The 20,583-nt window shown below is 45.1% G+C and overlaps 3 protein-coding genes and 3 long non-coding RNA genes across 11 annotated transcripts; 3 read left to right on the top strand and 3 right to left on the bottom strand.

The window, feature by feature from the left end:
- The first annotated feature begins 2,930 nt into the window (after positions 1-2,930).
- On the top strand, positions 2,931-3,723 carry LOC136193983 (uncharacterized). Its single transcript, XM_065982993.1, has 2 exons — positions 2,931-3,101; positions 3,181-3,723. The coding sequence occupies exons 1-2, from the start codon at positions 2,931-2,933 to the stop codon at positions 3,721-3,723; spliced, it is 714 nt and encodes a 237-aa protein (XP_065839065.1).
- A 306-nt stretch (positions 3,724-4,029) lies between these two features.
- On the bottom strand, positions 4,030-4,332 carry LOC136193843 (uncharacterized). Its single transcript, XR_010671484.1, has 3 exons — positions 4,245-4,332; positions 4,143-4,195; positions 4,030-4,086 (listed from the first exon to the last, which is right to left on the bottom strand). It is a non-coding gene; the product is annotated as an uncharacterized lncRNA (long non-coding RNA).
- A 2,776-nt stretch (positions 4,333-7,108) lies between these two features.
- Positions 7,109-7,733, bottom strand: LOC136193664 (uncharacterized). The gene is made up of 3 exons (XR_010671414.1): positions 7,460-7,733; positions 7,348-7,407; positions 7,109-7,298 (listed from the first exon to the last, which is right to left on the bottom strand). It is a non-coding gene; the product is annotated as an uncharacterized lncRNA (long non-coding RNA).
- A 118-nt stretch (positions 7,734-7,851) lies between these two features.
- Positions 7,852-11,042, top strand: LOC136193507 (ankyrin repeat domain-containing protein 50-like). 5 transcript variants are annotated; one of them, XM_065982418.1, is made up of 19 exons: positions 7,852-8,057; positions 8,147-8,251; positions 8,296-8,394; positions 8,451-8,549; positions 8,600-8,698; positions 8,757-8,855; positions 8,908-9,006; positions 9,057-9,161; positions 9,235-9,333; positions 9,383-9,481; positions 9,533-9,631; positions 9,683-9,781; positions 9,826-9,909; positions 9,967-10,065; positions 10,114-10,311; positions 10,366-10,434; positions 10,486-10,665; positions 10,725-10,828; positions 10,886-11,042. In XM_065982418.1, exons 1-17 carry the CDS (start codon positions 7,974-7,976, stop codon positions 10,588-10,590), a joined length of 1,740 nt encoding a protein of 579 aa, XP_065838490.1. In that variant the 5' UTR covers positions 7,852-7,973; the 3' UTR covers positions 10,591-10,665; positions 10,725-10,828; positions 10,886-11,042. The 5 variants fall into 5 exon arrangements, with proteins under 5 accessions (XP_065838490.1, XP_065838489.1, XP_065838488.1 ...); XM_065982417.1 differs by having other exon boundaries at positions 10,875-11,042; XM_065982416.1 differs by lacking the exon at positions 10,886-11,042 and having other exon boundaries at positions 10,725-10,858.
- A 1,077-nt stretch (positions 11,043-12,119) lies between these two features.
- Positions 12,120-15,073, top strand: LOC136193538 (uncharacterized). The gene is made up of 2 exons (XM_065982451.1): positions 12,120-14,788; positions 14,931-15,073. The coding sequence occupies exons 1-2, from the start codon at positions 13,798-13,800 to the stop codon at positions 14,939-14,941; spliced, it is 1,002 nt and encodes a 333-aa protein (XP_065838523.1). The 5' UTR covers positions 12,120-13,797; the 3' UTR covers positions 14,942-15,073.
- Positions 15,074-17,040: 1,967 nt separating this feature from the next.
- On the bottom strand, positions 17,041-20,429 carry LOC136193524 (uncharacterized). Of its 2 annotated transcripts, XR_010671369.1 has the most exons (4): positions 19,186-20,429; positions 18,870-19,127; positions 17,723-18,811; positions 17,041-17,422 (listed from the first exon to the last, which is right to left on the bottom strand). It is a non-coding gene; the product is annotated as an uncharacterized lncRNA (long non-coding RNA). The 2 variants fall into 2 exon arrangements; XR_010671368.1 differs by having other exon boundaries at positions 17,041-18,811; positions 19,186-20,260.
- Positions 20,430-20,583: the final 154 nt, after the last annotated feature.

Below are 20,583 nucleotides of genomic sequence, written 5' to 3'. Positions count from 1 at the left end.
GCCCACTTGGAAGCGAGCAGTGTGTTCCACTTGAGAGAAAATGCGAGAGTTAGATATAGAAGTGGTGGCCTGTCGACAATGAAAGACGAAAAATTCTTCACTAGCTGAAGTAAATAGTTTGCAAAATTTTCTTTTTTTCTTTCAAACGAAAGTCGATCACATCTTTCGATTTCGGCGCTATCTCGTAGAGCAAAGACAATGGAATTCTCCAGTATCTGCTCGCATGCGACATTCATGAAGTAGGAATTGGCCCCGGGGAAAAGGAAATCCCATTGGGGAAGTTTACCAATCAGCGAAGACAAAAATGAAGCAATAGTCTCCTCAGTCAGCAAGCGCCTTGACGCTGTGCAGAGCATCTGCATCAGGGGAGCAAGGCCAGACGCGATAAAGGCATCATAACTGGTCTCCATTGCCTGGGAAAGACTGTACGTTGCGTCGTAGAAATATAGAGTACCTTTGAAAACGTATCTCGGGTGAAACTGTCGCTCATAGGACGAAGCTTTGGGATCCCAAAACGGAAGAGTCATCTTTAGATGAGGACGAGACCTCAATGTATGCATAGGATTATATATATCACCCAATCCGTTAATGGCAACATGTCCAAGAAATCGTAGCTGATCAAGACGATTCGTTTCGAGAAGCAGATTCGTTACGTTACCCAATGTACAGTCGTAAGACACGTCAAGATGCGTGAGAGACGACGTGCAACGTAAAATATGACGACACGTTTCGTAGAAACGCGGGTCGCAAGCTGAAGCTGTGAACTGAAAGAAAGGCAAAGACGCGTACGACAGATCAAGAGTCGAAAGACTTTGCTGTTTGCCAAAAAAGCGACGGACCATAGAGAGGTCTCCTCTGCCAGCTATCCAATCAGTGTCGCTCATTATTTCAAGGTGGTGCAACGACAAATACTTAAGCTGATCCGACGCAAATATATCGGCAGTTGCAAAGACGTCGTACCAAGTGACGATCGTTCCGGAAACGTCCAGATGCTCCAAGTGACGTAATGACGCAACGGCTAATTGCAGATGAGTTTTGCTGAGATCAGTGAAGCTTACGTCGAGATGCTTCAAATTGGAGAATTGCGGTAGCACGTGTAAACCGATGGCGCCTTTCGCGCGGTTTGCGGCGAAGTGCACGAGGGAGTCCCTCGTCGGGGTCCCCACGAGAATTTCCAGAAAAGGAACGGGCAAATCGCCGAGACATGGGCTCAACGATATGTCGATGCTCTTCACGGACTTCTGCTCTCGTAGGTTCTCGACGATCGTCTTTTTATGAACAGACACGATAGAAGTGAGTGGTAGAGTGTTCAGACGGCATCTTTTCCCGAGCAGGATGTCCAGCATGTTCGCTGTCAGCTTAGCGCGTCGAGCTAGGCCTTCGATCAGCTGGTTCGAGATCTTGTAAGGCAAGACGATCGCGTTCCCGGCGAGAAGGACTTCGGCGAACGACGGCAGTGGTTCGTTGAGCACATTCGTAACGTCGAAATCAGCGGATAACGGTGAGGTTCGGCAAAGGCATGTGACGGACAAGTCGGAGAGCGATAGCGGGCGAGCTTCCATCTTGGCAACGTGCAATCCAGTAGGCACGTGACCCACGGTCATCTAGTCACAAGATTTATATTGATTACCAAAGCAGTCAAATTATAGGAAAGGGTGTTAGGTCCGGATTTCTTCAGTTAAGTCAGCGTGATTCGCCGATTCAATTATAGTTGAGACAGCAACCCATTTGGCATCTATGATGGTCCACCATATGTGATATCATTTGCAACAGACTCTTTTGTTGCTCCGTCTACGGTTTTGTAAGGGCAGTTCTCTCTCAGCTTCTGGAGACAGTATGGCGACAAATATCAATATCCAATTCATCTGGAATCATGTTTACTGTTTTCGCCGTTGCTCTTTGCTCTCCTTCTCCTTGCGTTTAGCTACTCTTCTCCATAAATAATCTGCAATTATGTGCAGTTCATTTCGCCTGCTGACAGCCTTTTGCGCCTCTGTCGGTTCGTCTCTTTGTCAATGTAATTCAACTGAGAAAAATTGACGTTCCTGAGTGGATCGGAGCCCATGCATGCACTCTCACGACGGAAGTTCGCTTGCTAACTCCGGGTGCACAGAATGCATTCACATGAGTGAGTTACACTTCTACAAATTCCGAATCCAACTTATATGTGTCTCCTTCCACTACCACCTCCTTTAGTATTACAGAGTAGGAGATGAAACCTATGATAATGAATGAGGTACAGTATTCAAAAGCGCAATTCTGCTTTTTGTTTGCCTTTGTGAAGACGTGCTTGCAGCGAGTAATTTGCAGCAAAAATTATTAGCCTTTACGAGGAAAGATTCGCTGTAGAGCGGAAAAAGCAAGGTAAGAAATTCTTAAGTTTCTTTGCATTGTGCGTAAGCGTTTGTCGGATTTCTCAGCGCTTTTGAAAACCGCAGTTCAAGACGCAAACGTTCAAATTGAGAAGGCTCAAAAAGGAAATGATTGTCTGAGTCTTGAAAACAGTATACAATATCAGAAGTGCGCGTGTCGTATAAATTGTTTTTGTTGCCGCAAAATTGAAAGACCTTTACGAAGAAACTCAGGCTGAACTAAGGGGTTGTCATTGAAGAAAAAGCCGAGAAGGAGAAGCAGCTCAAGAAAGCCAAATCCCAAGAAGAATTTCTTCATATTCCAGTCCGAGATCTCAAAATGACGGACCTCAACCTCGGAGACGGTGGCTATGGAGGTGATAGTCGTTAAACTACTGCATGTGGAGCCTTGATTAGCGGATTACAAACTCAATTCTACGATATTGTGTTTATAAAAGGTTAATTGCCTGAGGGTGACCGTGATAACGAGGCTCCACTGTTTTTTACCCAACTGGAAAAGTGTTGTTTTATTTAGAAGTAAGAGTTGGATACTGGCGTGGATGCCCTGTTGCTGTCAAAATGTTCTACGAGTTTCTGAACACTGACTACCACCTTCGCCTCTTTCAGCAAGAAATTGCCGTCTGCGTTCGCGCTCGCCATCCCAACGTCGTCTTCCTATGCGGCGTAACAACGGAGAACGGCGTTCCATTCCGAATCATCACCGAACTTCTCGAAGGCTCGCTTTCTGACGTAATCAGGGCCGCTCTTCGTACGAAATGGCCTCTCTCGTTACGCGAGCAGATTGACCTCGCTTTGGGAACGACGGCAGGAATTGCCTATCTTCACCAGCTTGCATGCACCCGAAGGTGTTCTCCACGGTGACATTCGCCCTTCCAACGTGGTCGTTACGTCGTTGATGGAGGCCAAAGTATGCGATTTGGGTGCCTCTCGCTTAGCTGAAATGTCTGTCTCCGCCGGACCGTTGAGTCTCAAATATTTGGCTCCGGAGCGAAGGCCAGATAATGGTCCCGGCGCTGCGCGTAATACGCAGAGGGCCGATGTGTGTAGCTTAGGAGTTACACTTGTTGAATTGATGACTGGCGAACTGCCTGTTGCCAGTCATCGATTCGAACAAGCTGCTGACGTCGGTCATCTCGCGGTGAAGATGTGTCGCGACATGATCTGCGTTGATCCGAACGCGAGGCCGACTGCCGCCGATTGTTTGGCTCAATTGGAACGAGTTCAAGAGTCAGAGGAATATGATCGGTGCTATCCGAAAAGATTAGTAAAGGGTAGGCTGCATGGAGATCAGGTAACTTTGATTTTTCCAATGTTACCACAACGTCGCTCCGTGAAAAGTTACATTTTTTAGACTTGTTTTCATTTTCTCTCTTCAACTTCAAGGATCCTTTCTGTTGTTGTCTTATATTGATTACCGCTTGTAGTTTTCGTACGTATATGCATGCATATATATTGGACAACTGTCAAATTTACCCTGCATCTCGCTGGGGAATGTTCTCCACGAGACGCCGACAAGGAAGGCACGTGCAAAGTCTTATCTGCAACACAGTAGAGCGCGCGCTGCCCGTGCGTAAAAATATACCGTGCGCCTATCTACTTGCACGTACTACATACACTCTATACAAGTAAAAAAAAAACCACACTAATACACATTACAGTCTTCTTTCGTCCTTTGTGAGAAACCTTCAAATTCGCCTGTCGTTTATAACGCACCCTCTAGGTAAAAAGAAAATGTTTTATTCGATAATACATTTATGAACGCTGACCTACCGAGCCGAAAGTCTCGTTGTGTCGGTTTATGGGCACTGCAGAAGAGAAATGAACTACAGCACGTGCAGAGCAATTGGTATGAATCAAAATTTACGTGCTTACCATGAATTTTATCGTGACGTCTTCTCTTCAACATCTCACTTCATTAGAGTTGTACACCTCAAAATATATTTGACCTAAAAACATAAAATGATTATCCTCGAATCAAATCACAAAAGACCATAAACCTATAAAAAATCCTACACTCTAATAAAACCTAAATTATCTGACAGTCCATTAATCTAAAATGCATTTTAATCAAGCAAACTACGCTAGTAAGTCCAAATCACCTCAAAATCCATTGACCGAGAATTACGCCTATACGCTAATTAATTAATTAACCTAGATTACCTCACAATCCATCGACCTAAAATATGCATGCATCTATTCAAACCTAAATTACCTGATAGAATTCACTGAAATGGTCTAACTGGGGGGGGGGGGGGGGGGGGGGAGGTTGGCGGCTGCCAGCTAAGCACGTTCAGGGGAAAGAAGCTACAAACCTGCTAAACCTCTAACCGCCCTACCTACTGACAGCCAGCCGCCTTCAGCCCTAATGCAAAGGGAAAAGACCCGTGCACACTAACATAGTCGGTCGTGATGAAAAACCAAGCACGATTCTACATCTACACTGAATGCGTGTCGTCCCGCTACACTCCCGTAACACACAAAAATGAAGCCTCACGCACTGCCATGACACCAGTTCGCACTGAGTACTCAACCACACCCGCCCTCGATTACTAGTGTTTATATATAGATTCGTTCCGAAATCGTTCTATGCTGAGGAATGCGAGCAGTGGCACGCCAGGCAAGTGCATGCCTACTCCACGGGGGCCCCGAAAGGACAACCTCGAAAAAATTCACTGATCTTCGTCTGCGCTACACCCCTGGGCAGACCGCGTCGGAAAGCAGACGATCCGCCGTGTATAAGGCGGGAAGACTTGGAGACGTGCCGTTTAATTCTGAAAGATATATCAGATCAATTGCGAGAAAATGTTGGGCGCTTATACGTACGCATGCAGCGCGACGTCGAAGCGTGCGTCGTCGTCGCTAGCTGCGAGCACAAGCGAAGCCATCTAGAGAAGGCATAGGTAAAGGACGGAATCGAATCGATCGAGAGGGAGAGATGAAAAGTGGGACCGGCCCGGAGGTGCCAATGCCGAAGGGCCGCGGAGCTAGTAAATACGAACGTGAATGGCACGCGAGGACACGCGAGTGCGTACGGCTCGAGATTGGTCGCCAGCGAGTAGATGCACGCGCCCTAATTAGGGAAGGAGGCCCCGTCATGCGCACGTACGTATGTGGCGGATCGATCGCGGAAGAAATTGCAAGAGACTCTATTAAACAGATGATCGTTGCAGTGTGTAACGAGAAGAGTCCAGGTGTTCGTTTCGCCTGGTTCTATTTGGACAGTGCCTATCTGAAACGACTTGACGAAGATCCGGCTATCTACTTGTCCAGTGATGTAGATAGGAAGGTCTTCGAAAACGCTTTTGATGAGGTCCTTTTTTCCTCTCGCCCGAAAAGGAGCAGCTATTCTGCTGTTAAAGATTTGGTAATTATTGGGCACACCAAAATACAGGTATTTAATTCATTATAAGAATTTAAATATTTTGATACAAGTCGTTTACATTTTAGCCCGCACTTTCAGTTGCGAAAAAAGTTTCTTCTTGTCGAAAGAAACGGGCTTTTAAGGTATTTACGTATGGCTTTATAGTTTAGTTTTGCAACATCTTCGTTTTAGAAAGCGCGGAGCCCACTTCATCATAAGCGTTCATTTGAGGGAGAGGTACGCGGGGAGAAAAAGCTGCAATCTTCTCTGATTACTTTATATACTTTAGGCACGTGTGTACCCCACTTCCGCATCGTGTTCTAAAAGTATCGATATTTAATTCTAATGTAAATACTTTTGTATGATGTCATTAAAGGTGCGTTTCCGGCGGATGAAGACTTCGTGTCAATTGAGCTGATCAGAGCATGCGCTGCCGTCAAAGGATCTAAATGGGAAGAAGTCGGTGTCTATCTCCTTAGCGTGGATGATCTCGACGAAATCTGCAAATCGTATGGTGGCAACAACGTGCGTATGGTTAGGGTGTTGGAATCGTGGAACACGGCAAAATCCCCCACGGTAGGTCAGCTTCTGAAGTGGTTTGAGCAGGTTGGTGTGAACCGAAGTTATATTGAGAGGAAATATGACGAGCTGCTTTCGTAGACGAGGTGGATTTGAAAATATTGTTATGACGCGTTCTATGACGCTTTTAAAAAATAAGCTTTTTTCTTGTATGCCGCTTAGACACACACCTTTACACTGTAAGCAAAGCTGAGAGACGTATATAAACTAAAAATTACATAAAAATTACATTGAAAAACTATTAGTGTGTCGAGAAAGCGTTGAAGTGCGCGCGTCGATGTGGCCCATGCAATTCCTTTACCGAATTATACGGGCCAGCTACCTAATTTAATAACGACGAAAAAAACAATATGGTTTTAGTGTCCGGGTTATAGTCCGAAGTGTTTCCTCCGGAGCAGTGTGACACAGAATTCCGAAGCCCCAGCTCGCTGAACGCTCACCTCAATCGAGCGTCGTCGAGCTTCGTCGAGCGTCGGGGTGACTGCTTTTACTCCCCAACGACTTCTTCGCGACGCGCGGCGACGTGACGCGGAACGCGACGACGCGCGTACTTCACTCGCCTTTCGGCGATCCTTCATCGCGTCCACCCACGCTTCGTTCTATTGCGGCTGCCAGTTAGCACGGTTTGGAAAACGAGCTACTTGATGTGATAAGCCTAAGCTACGTATTATGACTGGGACTTTTTTTGATCTTTCGAGCCTAATGACGATACTGAAGGATCACACTGAAACAGGTGGGGTTTCCCGTCGTCCCATCCTAGCAATGAGAACGGAAACTCCAAAAGGTCCGACACCAATATACAAATTATTTTATTTTATTAATTAATAATTCTCACACTGTTTTTTACTCATGTTCGCAGTGTCTTTTTTTCTGAGTACCCTGATTGGGTGAATTCTTGTATGACGTTGGATCTCGTCGTGGGGATTGCCCCTTGATATATCAGGCGATACTCTTGAGCTAATTTACGCGCCTTTTTGACGAGAAGCCTTATAAAATCAAAATCAAAAAGCATACCAACAATTATATTTTAATTACCCAATAATCCGCGGCCAACCCACTGCAAATCATTCCCGCGTGATTAGCCATCATTTCGATCTAAAGGAGACGTTGTTCCTGTAAAACTCCCATATAAAAGATGCGGGATTACTCTTTTGATGCTGTCGATGTAGAGACCCGATCGTTGTTTTTTTTTCTCCCGCTATTGCAACTCCGTTCGACGCTGAACTTTACGTATAGAAGTCCGTACGTTCTTTATCGTCTTCCTTTGTACGTTTTATGCCCACGGAAGGAATACCAGCGGCTGCGAGTGCGTAGACACGATCCGGACCAGTTTTCCCGTTGCATGGGCTGCAGTAGAGCACAGCGTTTGCGTTTGAAGATCGTTTATCGAGTAGGAATAACGCGCCTGAAGGTCGTGAAGCTGGACTGTTCCGTCATCACATAGATCGTAGCCACCAGACCTTCTTGGGAAAGCTAAACAGCGCATGCGCGACGTTGCCGAATTCCTCCCTTTAGGCTGAAAGAAGAATGGGTTTTGTGGGGCCGTATCTTTATGAGGGACTGTCCGAGATTGAAGCGTTGGAATCTTCATATCATTTTCTTGTGTCTAATCTATCGCCAGACTGTTCTTAGTCTTTCTTGATGCTGTCTTACGCGGGAACATGGCCAAGGTTCGAGATTATGTGTCCAAAGAGCCAATGCAGTGGAAGTATATTTTGGAGGAGGACGTTGTGGACAACCCCGAGGTACTGTACGTATGTCCTCTTTTTTTTGCATTACCATCACTCTCCTTTTCAGTTAATCGACAATTCATTTTGTGTTTTGTTTGTTTTAGTATTATAGCTTACCGGCAATTTCTATGGCTATTTGGGGAAAGCATTTAGATGTTGTAGAGTATTTACTTTCGTCGGGATGGGACGTTGACAGTCCAATCACAGAGGTATATAAACAAAATTCTCGTCAAGTTGCTTATTTTTGTTATAGACTGGAGAGACGTGTTTTCTTGAAGCTGTTGTATTGGGATATGTAGAAGGAATTGATTTATTTGTTGAGAGAGGTTGCAACATTGAAGCAAAGAACTACGTGAGATTTTTTTTGAATTTGCACAGTTGTTGGTGTGACTCGCCTACTGTTGGCAGGATTGTAATGGGGCTCTGGTATTGGCAATGTCTGTGCATCGTTTTCCATTGATAAAGAAACTAATTGAATTGGGATTGTCTGTCAACGAAACCCATCAAGTACAATTCTCATCTTTGTTTCTACTACTAATATTTTTTGTGTGATTTAGAATGGTTATACGTCGTTGCATAGCGCATGTAGTGGTGGTTTTGTTGCAATTGCGGAATATCTACTAGAGAATGGAGCCGGTATTGAAGCTGAAGATGCAGTTATTGAATCTAATTTGAATTAGATGGATCGTGCACCTATGTGTTTTCGTTATCTAGGATGGATCCACGCCTTTTCTTATAGTATGCAGTTGTAATTCTGAGGGCGTGATTGATCTATTGATATCCAAAGGATGCAATATATATGCCAAAAGCAAAGTCAGTGATTTGATTTGTGTATCATAGTCAACATTTGTGTATGTGTGTGTAGGGAGGTACTGGAGCCTTGGGAATGGCAAGTTGGAAGGGACACGTTGAAATTGCTGAGAAATTAGTTCAGCTTGGATTTGATGTCAACGAAGCTCAAGGGGTTTGTGTAGATTTCGAATAAGTATTTGTTATTTTTGATTTATCGTTAAGTTCGGCAAAACGTCTTTGCACTTTTCGGCTCGGACCTATTTCCATACACTCAAGCTAGCAGAATTTCTAATTAGAAATGGCGCCAAACTTGAAGTTGAAGACGAGGTGGCTTCCGCCGCGTTTTAATTCATCCGTCTTGTCGGTGTTTTTTCATAATCACGTACTTTTGACTTTGTAGAGAGGAAACACGCCGTTTCTAGTTTGTGCGACAACGAATAAGGTTGCTTTTATGGATATGTTAATATCAAAAGGATGTAACGTTCAAGCAAAGAATAAGGTAGTTATTTCTTACGTGAATCTTTCGTTCTTTACTAGGATTTTTGCAGGTGGGTCGAGGCGTGTTGGGAGCAGCTTGTGCTAACGGCGAAGTTAAAATGACAAGGAAACTTCTCGAAATGGGATTTTCGCTCTTTGAAACGGACTACGTATTAAGCAGACGTTTCTCGTGTTCCACAGTATCAATATCTGTGATTTAGTTTGGGCGCACGCCACTTCATTGGGCGGCGAAATATACTAATAAGGAAGTTGCTGAAATTTTAGTTGATAGAGGCGCCAATGTTGAAGCTCAAGACAAGGTTGGTGGTATGTAAATGTTAGCAGTGTTGCAGTTGGAGGTTTGTGTGTAGTGGGGAAGAACGCCCTATCTTGACGCTGTTCGTCACGGCTGCGAGGATGTGGCGAATCTCTTTCTGAGCAAGGGTTGCAATCGTCACGCCGTTGATCATGTAATTAAGTGACATTACGTTTGTTTATGTAACACTTGTATTAGGAAGGTCACGGCGCATTGGCGTTGGCTTGTATCGAAAAATCTCGCTATGCGGTAGAATCGTTTCTTTCAAGGTTCAGTAACCAGGTCCGTCAAGTTTTTCATGTGAATTTCATATGGGTTGTCTAATTGATTTTTAATTAGGATCTAAATTCAGTTCTTCACTTGGCAGTGCTGAGTAATTCTGACGATACAGTCGGCTTATTAATTTCCAACGGCGCCGATATTGAAACCCAAGATAAGGTATGGCGTCTTTCTTCTTATAATTTTAATTAATTGATTTGTTTGTAGTGGGGCTGCACTCCTCTTGTGACTGCCATTGAATTTGGCAGTGACAGAGTCATCGATTTTCTACTAAAAGAAGGCTGCAACATGTATGCAGAAACGAAGACGGGAGAATGCGTTCTGGATGTCGCTATCATGGCTGGACGACTCGATCTATTTCATCGTTTCGTAAAAGCGGGAATCAATGCTATGCAACTTCTGCCTGTAAATCAATGTGAAATCAAATTTGTGTGAGTTTACTTTGTAGATGTAATTCAGGAAACTCGTCGATTTTTGCAAAAAGCGGCGACGAGTGGAAGCGAAGCAGCTGTTCGATATCTTAAAGAGGTCGATTGAGTTCATGAATGCGAATCAATTGGAATGATATTTTAATTATAGATTAGTTTTCTTCAAGTTTCGGATCATTCATTGAACTGGGCGTCTCCTCAGGAATGCTATCATGAAACGAACCCATTCTATTTTGAAATAAATGTCTCGCTATAGGAAAGAGAGGAGATTGAACAGGAAATCGATCACCTGAAAGCCCAGCTGAACAAACGAGATGACAGCTCTGTTCAAGTAAGTCGTTTTTTATTGTTTGCCTTGGGTATCCTGATTGCATCTTCTTGTAATCCAAGGAAGTAATAAGGCTACTTGAGCGTTTGAATGCAACGATTCGCGATTCAGCCGGAAGAGAAAAAAGAAGTTGAGAGCATTCAAGAATCTGAAGAGGCACTTCATGGTAGAATAGAATTTATTTACATGCGTTGTCGAAGACAATCTTCCAGCCGCCCTGTAGCGTCGTCGTGCACTCCTGCTCTTGGTCTGCTGCTCTCTCGTCTTTGCGTCATCAAGCATCAGCTTTAAATTGGCTCATGATATATATCGCTTCCTTCGTTTCTCCTTGCTAAATTTAGTTTGTTATCGAGTCAGAGTTGCGGCATATAGCTGCTGGATTACCATTCTGTTTTGCGTTATTGGGATTCGCGCATTTCGATGCAACTTTGTTATGTGAGCATCATTCAATAATTGGACATAGTCGCCAAAGAAAGTAAGGTATTTGCGCAGAAAGTATATCCGGTAGCTGGCAGGGCACTGAGCTAAGTAGCTGGCATGGCCCTGAGTTAAATGGCTGGTAGGAGAAAGTTCTGCTGGTCCAGTCAGGATACCCTATAGCGCGCGCTATAGTAACTGAAGGGCGATAACCGTTGCTCTCGAAACCGACGATTGAACTACTGGATAGACGCCCAAGCAGGCCAGTTTCAATTTGCGGATAGTAACTGTGCATATGAGGCAGCTAAAGGTCTTACTATACTTCTCTGCGGCGTGTTTCTTACACGAGTCGAACTGTCGCTATTTCAACGCCGACGCTTTGGCGACGATAACAGGAGGCGATTGCAAAGATCCAATTGGTAATTGGTGTAGAATGTCCTCAGAATGGCGTCCTAACAGACCCGTGGGTAGAACGTCATTTCTCACGGCAACGTATCGACGAAGTAATAACGCACCAATATTGGACTCCGGCTTGACTCGCATTCTTATCCACGGTGGTGAAAATTTGCACAACATCGGAGATAACAATGCGGGCCACGACGCGATGACCGATTCGTGGATTTATTGTCCCACGAAAAATTCTTGGACTCCTGTCCCAACTCCGAAACCTTACGACTCTAGGCGCTTTTCTTCTTCTTCTGCCGGAGTCGACTCTTTTGTAACTCTTTGTTCCGCACAAATTGTTTGGTTGAGACAGGATTTGGTGTTTCTAAACGCTACCTGGCTGTTTTACTTGTTTGACGGAACTAGAGAAGCGTGGGTACCTCTTCGAATACCATTGCCTTTTCCTTCTACTCGCACGAAATATTCGGTTTCAGCTGCACTTAGCGATAAAAGTCCGTGCCGTTGCAAGAATTCGGTTTTTCTATACGGCGGATACGGTTATCATACGCGCGGTTTTTATTATCTCGACGATCTGTGGGAGTTGCGCTGCTTAGATGACGACGCGATGCGGTACAAATGGATAAATATTAAACGACACTCTTGGTCAATATGGCCACCAAGGCTTTACAAACATTTGTCATTGTCAACGGATTCAGATATGTACATTTTCCGCGGTGATACGAACTCTGGGCCGTCGCACAATGTTTGGCGATACCATTCAAAGACGGAGAAGTGGACTTTACATGACGTAGTAAATTTCTCCAATTTTAGCAATCATTACAGTGGAGTTTTTCTAAAAGACTTGGGACTGATGATGTTTGTGGATAGGACAACCGCTATTTTCTACGACTTTGCCAGAAAGAAATACAATACTTCAAGAATCGATTATTCGGGTAGTGCACTCATATGGCAAACTTGGGCCCCAAATGACTTTCTCGGTAGCGTGGCTGTCGCTGACAGAAGCGTGTATTTGATAGGATCCAGCAGCGACTGTGAATACCTGTCGACGTGGAAAATGAATGAATTAAGTGAAGAACGTGAAAGCGGTCACAGACGCTACATCTACCGTTCTATTTAATGGAAGGGTTTCTCCTCTTCTCTCTCCTGTTCCCCTTTCTTTGAAGCCAATTTTCTTGGGCGACTTTCTTTTCGATTACAGTGGTTCATCTGACTATAACTATTGGCGACTCGACTTGAAGGCCAACATGTGGACTCTCTACGACCACGACAGGCTTCCAGATCTTTCTACGGCGGCCGTTTCAGCCTTGGGTAACGACACGATTGTCGCTTTTGCTAGAGGCATAATATCAATATTATATGAGGTCTGGATCTACACGGCAAGCCTTAGAATGTGGAACAAGACGCATCTGGACGGAATGAGATCACCTTTCGGAGAGTACTCGACCTTGACGGCAATGCGGAACGAATCTTTAATTTTATATGGCAATGACTTTAATTCCGCAGAGCTGTGGATATTAACTGTTAATTTTTCCGCGATGACTGCAAAGTGGTGTCAATCTCGTCTGCACGGTAACCAAATCATTTTGGGCCACTTGCAAACGGGTCCTCACTTATTAAAAAGTTACGCGGCAGTCGTGGATGATTTCTTTTACGTATACGGCGGGACTTTGCAAACCGACCGTTCGTGTAACATGAATGTGTTTGGGGTCAATGTAAGCAACTATTCTGCGCCGTGGAACGTCGTGCACCAACTAGCTTCAAGCGGAGAAGGATGCATTGGAAAAAGCACTGCAATCGGACGATACGTGTTCTTTATTATAAAAAACTCAAGAAACCTAAAGATTGTTGATCTTCGTCAACCATTCGACGCCGATCAAGATTTCCCAAATAAGGACTGGCCTGAAGGGAATAATATAAACTATCTGACGGCTTACAAAAACAAACTAGTGACTAGTTTTGTCTACAAGAACTCCGACGGAACTTCAAGCTGGTCTCTTTACTCGTTGCAGAAAGGTTGCACGCCTGGTTCCTACAGCAGAGAATTCGGTCGCTATCCTTGCCTTCCATGCCGAAAAGGAACATACAGCGACAAACCAGGGGGCACTGCAATGTGAGGAATGTCCCAACAAATTGGTAACAGCTGAAAATGGGTCGACGTCGATAGAAAAGTGTTCGTGTGCTTCAAATTCTTGTTACCACGGTGACTGCGTACTTCGCTCTGACTACACAACAGTTTGTTCGTGCAACCCTGGATTTACAGGAACAAATTGTCAATATCCCACGCAGTTTCTAATCGGATCAGGAATAGTCGCAATGATACTTGTAATTATTGCGGTCGCCTACTGTGCCAAAAGTATACGAAAGCATCAGAAGGTGGCATCCAGCAAAGAAGAACAATTGCAAGAGACAAGATTAGTATTAGATCGAGCCGAGCAAACCCTGACGACACTGTCGAACATCTGGTCAGTCGACAACGTCGAGATTGTCTTCTTGAACGTTATTGGATATGGGTCATTCGGCAAAGTGTGGAGCGCCGCCTATCGCGATCAAATCGTCGCCGTCAAATTGCTCAAAATCAAAGCCGACGATTGCACGGACGAACAACTGCAGGACTTCAACGACGAAAGTGAGCTACTAAGATCGATATTTCACGCCAACATCGTTCAGTTTATCGGGACTGGAATGAACGTCGAAGGCAAGCCATTTATCGTGCTCGAGTACATGGAACGGGGATCGGTGCGTCATGAGCTGGACACCAACTATGGCCATAAGCCAATGGAACGAAGCCTCCAGGTCAAGTACTCTCTTGATGCTGCAAAAGGTATGCGCCATCTGCACCTAATTGGTCGAATGCATCGCGATCTCAAATGCGACAATTTGCTCATCAGCGATCGCGGAATCGTCAAAGTGGCCGATTTGGGATGCACGAAACTCGTGCCAACGATCGAAGGCGGTAGAAATGCGAGAGGAACACGGGCTGTAGGCACATCTTTTTTCAGAGCACCCGAAATTATTCGCGGAAGAGTTTACGACTCGTCTGTGGACGTGTATAGCTACGGAATCACCTTATGGGAAATCCAAACTGCGAAGCACCCCTACTCCGATCAATTGCACTTGGGCCTCACTGTGAGAGATATTTTGGATCGAGTCGTTCAAAAACAACTTCGTCCCGAATTTCCCACTTATTGCGACAAAGACATGATAAAACTGACTAAGTCATGCTGGCAACTTAGTCCCTTTCGGCGACCTTCATTTGACGAGATTGTTCTCAAGTTGGAGGCAATTTGTTTTCGAGACAGAATCGGTAAGATGTAGCTTTAGTTATCTGGATCAAAGTGCAGTGAATATAAAAGGCCTTATATAAGAGAGTTATGTATGTAACGGAAAACCATAACGGTGTTTCATAGAAGTTGGCAAATAATAAACTATGCGTGCTTTACGTTTAGTTTTCAAGTAAGAATTCAATGGTCGAAGAAAACTCAGCGCTGCAACGAGTTAGCTGCTACATGGTATGTTTGTGTCTTAGTGGTGTATGCTCTCTGCCCCGTGAATTACACTCTCGTTATTTGTTTTCACTTCTACGTTTGGTTATGGCTGACTAATTTTCTGCGTCTGTCTTATATAGCAAATATCCATGTTTGCATGTATCCGGGAGGAAAAGTAGCTGAATTCATGCGAATTCATGCATTGCTTAGCGTGCGCACAGCAGAAATGTCTAACGACACAGCTTCGCATCTATGATCGATGCGAGAGGCGTGCAAAGCAGAGAAAAGAGAGGCAGTACATACGTAAAATTTTAGCAAAAAAATTTTATCTAGTTTTCACGTGAGCATACGCGCTCTTCTCGCTCACGTGCGCTCTTCTCATTGGTCGCAAGGAGTTAGTGTCCGGGTTAGTCAGAAGTATTTCCTCCGGAGCAGTGTGAGCACACAGAATTCCGAGACCCCACCTCGCTGTCGCTGAACGCTCATCTCAACGAATCCGTCGCTGCCATGAAGCGCATGCAGCTCGGCTCATTTGTCCACGCCAATTGGTAAGCGCGTTTCCCCTCCAACTTCGCCCGCGCGACGCGTTTCGAGCGTCGTTGAGCGTCGTCGAGCGTCGTCTGGCGTCTATACGAGCGAGCGTCGTCGGGCGTCGGGGTGACTGCTTTTACTCCCCAACGACTTCTTCGCGACGCGCGGCGACGTGACGCGGAACGCGACGACTCGCGTAATCCACTCGCCTTTAGGCGATCCTTCATCGCGTGCACCCGCGCTTCGTTTTATTTCATTCCCATCTTCTTTTCTTTAGTTCGGCCACAAAAGAGTGAAGGAAAATGCCACGAGGCCAACGCGACGAACAGGTTCGCACCCCTTTCGGGCCCCCAGTGGTATAGGCGTGCACTTAGGGGGCAGGGCTTCCTGTGACGTACACGGTGCGGAGCGCCTGCGATGCTACTGCCCACGCTCGCGAGCATAGAAAAATTTCCAGCAGTCTAACCTCTAGGTCTTGTTTCCAAAAGTCTAATTGAGGGCGGGTTGGGGTTCACGAGTGGGGGCAGGTGGCGGTTGCAGCGCATGAAACCCAATGGTATACGTTGCAGTGAGTGTAGCGGGACATCACTTAGGCGTATGTAATATGGCGGTCTCTTCCTGACGTGCTCGGTTTGCATCACTGCAGCGACGACGTTGGTTTGCACGTGTCCTCTCCCTTTTCACTGAGGTTTTAGTCGGCGGCTGCTAGTAGGGTAGGGCGGTTTGTGTAGTTGGCTTGTAGCTCCTTCCCTTTACGTGCTTAGCTAGCAGCCGCCACGTGCTTTAGACTATTTTTCAATGGATTTATGAGGTAATAAAGATTGATTAGAATTTAGGCGTATTTTAGGTCAATGGATTTATGAGGTAATCTATGTTGATTAGAATATAGGCCTATTTTAGGTCAATGGATTAATGAGGTAATCTAGGTTTTTTAATCAGGTTACTGATTTTATTTTCTAGGGTAGTCTAGTAGGTTTTTTATTTTCTTTGCAGGTTTTCTATTTTACAAGTTTTGATTTTATTCACAGTTTTTTGATTTTATTTGCAGGTTTTTCGTTCACAGGTTTTTATTTCATTTTGCAGGTTTATTTCTTTCAGGTTTCTTATTTTATTTGCAGGTTTATAATTTTTATTACTCGTTTTCTTTTTCACCGATTGTATTTATTAATTTATTGATTTGTCTTTTAGTTTTATGTTTCTAATAAGTTCAATTTCATCTGAAACATTAATTTAGAATGGTAAGCGTTTTCAGTTAATGCAATATTTTCTGTCCACTGGAACGACATTTTTAGGCGGCAAATGAAAAAAATATCTCAAGAATAAGAAGAAAGAACTTTTTTGCATGTTTTTTTAGTACGTAGTGCATGGTATTTTTCTTATGAAGATGGGCGTGAGCGCGCGGGTAATTAGCGTCGCTCCACGCGCGTGGCCTCTGATGGCTGCACGAATGCGCGCTCACGAACGCTGCGCGAGTCCAACGCGGTTGATAGCATGAAAGTAGGCAAATTTATGGCAAACTTTTATTGCAAAATATCCCGGATACAATAAAAATATTAAAATTTCTCTTGTCGTTGTCGTTGTCCTCCTGCGCTGCCGCTTGGCCAGAACCCAACAGTCGCAGTCCCAACAGTGGACTTTAACCCAAGTCCACAGGGAACGGTGGATTAGCCTCCGACCGCCAAGGAGGGTGGCGCATATTAACCTCCAGCCCACAAGGAGGGAGACTTTAACCCAAGTCCCAAAGGTGAAGGCTTCGTCGACTTCTGCTTCTTTCTCCATCGATATCGTCAGATTGATCCACGCCTTCAAAATAGAAATCAAAGCAAAATTCGACAGTAACAAAACTTTATGGTTTTCGTTGCCGTAGATGGATGTAGAAACAGTGTGAAGGAAGAAACTGATCCATATGAAAAAATCAATGCCTACAATAAAATGTCCAATATTAGCCAAAATTGAAGGCGTGAGGTCAAATTGGCACCACAGGATAAACCAGGCAACTTAACCCATGATATAATAACAAAATATCGAGAATCGGAGAGGTGACCCAAATGACCATATAGTTCAGGGATGCTCAAAATCTCGACGTCGCGAATATTACTCTAAACGCGCCAGATTCATTCTAATATGCTAGTATACCAGCCCCGCGTGGTCAAACGGTACGTTCGTGCGAGTCGAAATACGGGAAAAAAACGCTAATTGATTCGCGGACCACAAAAGCCTACCTTTTCTTATATTTGCACGGTTTCTCGGGACTTGAGCGTAAGTTCGCGATCGCAACGCGCTTCTTAGGTGTAGATCTACGCCAAAAAACGAGGCGAAAGAGAACGGCGGTGCCCGGGTGCATGAAGGGATCGAATCGCCTTTTTCATCGGAAAAAGAGGCACTCTCTCGCCCATACGCTTCCCGACGCCTCTTTTTGTATTCGTTGTTGGCGTCCGTGCTGTCATTGTCGCGGAAATTGATCGTTTTCTCCTTCTACGCCACGTTTCTTTTTCGATCACGTGTTCGCTCCCCGATATGTCCGGGCAGTTCGACGAACAGCCCGCGGAAGTCGATCTACGATAACCGACGCGAAACGAAACTGTGAATAAGAGAAAGGGAGACTTCAAGGCATCTACCGCCATCTTGAACTTGAGGCGAAAATCTTGCATTGCCAAAAGTAGAAATAAACTTGATCTTGTATCGTATCTACGTGGCCATCGCGCGTATTCGCCCAGACTTAATTTTGCCTAGCTCGCGATTCAATGGATGGTTTTCTGACAGATTAAGCATGGAATGCAGAAGATAGCGCGATTCTGAAACCGAGTCTCGCGATTAGTTTTAATTCAGACCTAAAGGAGGCTTCGAAAATACGAGTGACCTCAGACGGGACATATGTAGTGACGAAATCGAGCTAAAGAAAGACGTGGAAATTTTCGATGATGTTGATTAGATCAGTGGGCTCAAGAAAAAAAGGAAATGACTCTAATTTCTAACTCACAAACGCATCTGTTTCTCTACTGCTTCTTTTCAACACACACTGGCTTAGATTGAAGACACTTTCTTCTGACCGACGGAGGACATTTTTCAGGAGCCAAATACGGATTATTCGCATACAGCTTTTGTACATGAAGATAAAGCTCCAAACGGTTTCCGATGTGGTTCAGCGATTCACGGCCCAAGACGTCACAATTGTTAACCGGAAGTACCTTCCGAATGGAACCATTCATTGGAACAATAAAATGACTTTGATTCAGGCGACTTGCGCAGAGAACTACGAAAGGGTAGTAACGCTTGTCGCACGGACGTATGAGTTTAAAAGTGGTGCTATTCTAAAGAAAAATTAACGTCACGCTAGGCGACTTAGGAACCCGAAATCGCTGGTACAACCTCAGAGTCCACTTTGAGGACACCGTTTTCGTCGACACCCAAACGCTGACGGGGTTGGCGTAGGGGGCGAAACGTGTCCAAGAAGAAGGTTCTACCGTCGGCGGAATCAGGGTGTTTGATCGTCAGAAACTCGTCTATGGGTGTCGGGTGTTCAGTTAAGTTAAACGAAAAGCGGTCGAAGTTAAAGTTGAGAAAGGCCATAGGTAATTCTTTGTCGTCGTTCCGAGTCTCGTTCAGCAGTTCAGGCGAACAACAAAGCTGAAAACACGCGTGTAAGAACTCGGGCTTGCAAAAGTTCGTTAGCTAAATAATGTACCAGCTTATGGTATTTGTTGAAGCTTCCACGATGCTGAGATGACTCGCACATCTGCCAGATTGCAAGGAGAATGAGCAAAGACTTCATCTCTCAGCGAAAAAAGGAAATTTTTCTTGAGCTCACTATGCTTAGCTCAGCAGTTTTCTCTCGCTTTTTATACTGTGTTCGACTTCGAGTTGGCGTAGATGACCTAAGCGTTTCATATGACCTCACTTCTCCTTCTGCTAATATCGTAAGCAGACGGTCATCTTACATGTTGCCTAATTGCGGTGAAGTGTAAGCATCATTAACTCTTTAGGCATTGTTGGGGAGCGGATATTAAGACGAAAATGGAAGGAAGGTAGGGTCGGAAGAGCAGGAGCGTAGACCGTTACAGAGAAACGGATCGACCCATTCTAAGTTCGCGGACGACAAACACATCCTGGAAATCACGCATACGCGACGACGGCTGGAGATCGCCTACGCCCTCTCCACCCCTACATCGATTCTCCAACTAATTAACCACTGAACATGCGTTTAATTAAACAACAGTTGAATACGAAAGTCTCGAGCTAGGAGCGGCTAATTAAAGGTGATGCACGGGTTTACTTTTATCTATGATGATTACACGCAATATAATCAACGAAGGCGGGCATCGCGCTTGACGAGGGGGCCCTTGGCCCGCACGTCCACTAGCTGACTGACGGTATAGCGCCCACGCTATTGTCAATTCTCTAATTCCCCCTCCCCTCCCTCGTATCTGTGGTCAACACATCAGTAACTGCCCGCGAAAAGGAAGTCGCGGAACACCATAAGCAATCGAGTCATTGGCTTGTGCTCCACAGAGGGAACTGAACTACAGCTCAGAAATAAGATAGTACTCGAATACATTGTCAGATCTAACGGATGGTGAAACAGAAGGAATTCGACTTCTGCTCTACGGACGGCTTTGGGATCGACTAACTTCCGTCCTATCGAAGGTCTGGGAACTCGTACAAGTGCTAAGCTAGGGGGCCCCAGTGTTCATCTGACAGCTAAGAGATATGATACAATTCTGCTCTATGAACAGCTTTGGAGTATAACTTCCGGGAAGATGTCCCTTCGAAAGTCTGGAACTGGTGAAAGTGCTAAGGGAGCCGGGCCCCCAGTGCTCATTAGACTGCATCATGGACGTATTCCTCCATTGAAGCGCTTTCTCAGTCCAGATCGTGCGCGTGGACGATGAACGAGAGGTTCGAAATCGTCCAACGAGACTGTATACTCTCGAATGGAGCCACTCTCGGCTCCAAATCACCGCGATCAGAACAGAAATTCGATTCTTCCCATTCAGCATGTCCAAAAGACTTCGTTCGCGATGCCATAACATCCGAAATTCGCTTGAGAAACTCGCAGTTCCACATCCGGGAGCTGGGTCACGAG

This window comes from Oscarella lobularis, chromosome 12 (genome assembly GCF_947507565.1).
Source record: "Oscarella lobularis chromosome 12, ooOscLobu1.1, whole genome shotgun sequence".
Lineage (NCBI taxonomy): Eukaryota > Metazoa > Porifera > Homoscleromorpha > Homosclerophorida > Oscarellidae > Oscarella > Oscarella lobularis.
This window is presented reverse-complemented; position numbering and strand designations above follow the sequence as displayed.

Coding starts and splice junctions, on each gene's coding strand:
- LOC136193983 (XM_065982993.1), top strand. CDS start 2,931: ATGTTCTACGAGTTTCTGAACACTGACTACCACCTTCGCCTCTTTCAG. Junction 3,102..3,180: donor TCGAAGGCTCGCTTTCTGAC/GTAATCAGGGCC, acceptor GAACGACGGCAG/GAATTGCCTATCTTCACCAG.
- LOC136193538 (XM_065982451.1), top strand. CDS start 13,798: ATGATACTTGTAATTATTGCGGTCGCCTACTGTGCCAAAAGTATACGA.
- LOC136193507 (XM_065982418.1), top strand. CDS start 7,974: ATGGCCAAGGTTCGAGATTATGTGTCCAAAGAGCCAATGCAGTGGAAG. Junction 9,482..9,532: donor CGCTCTTTGAAACGGACTAC/GTATTAAGCAGA, acceptor TCTGTGATTTAG/TTTGGGCGCACGCCACTTCA. Junction 9,782..9,825: donor ATCGTCACGCCGTTGATCAT/GTAATTAAGTGA, acceptor CACTTGTATTAG/GAAGGTCACGGCGCATTGGC.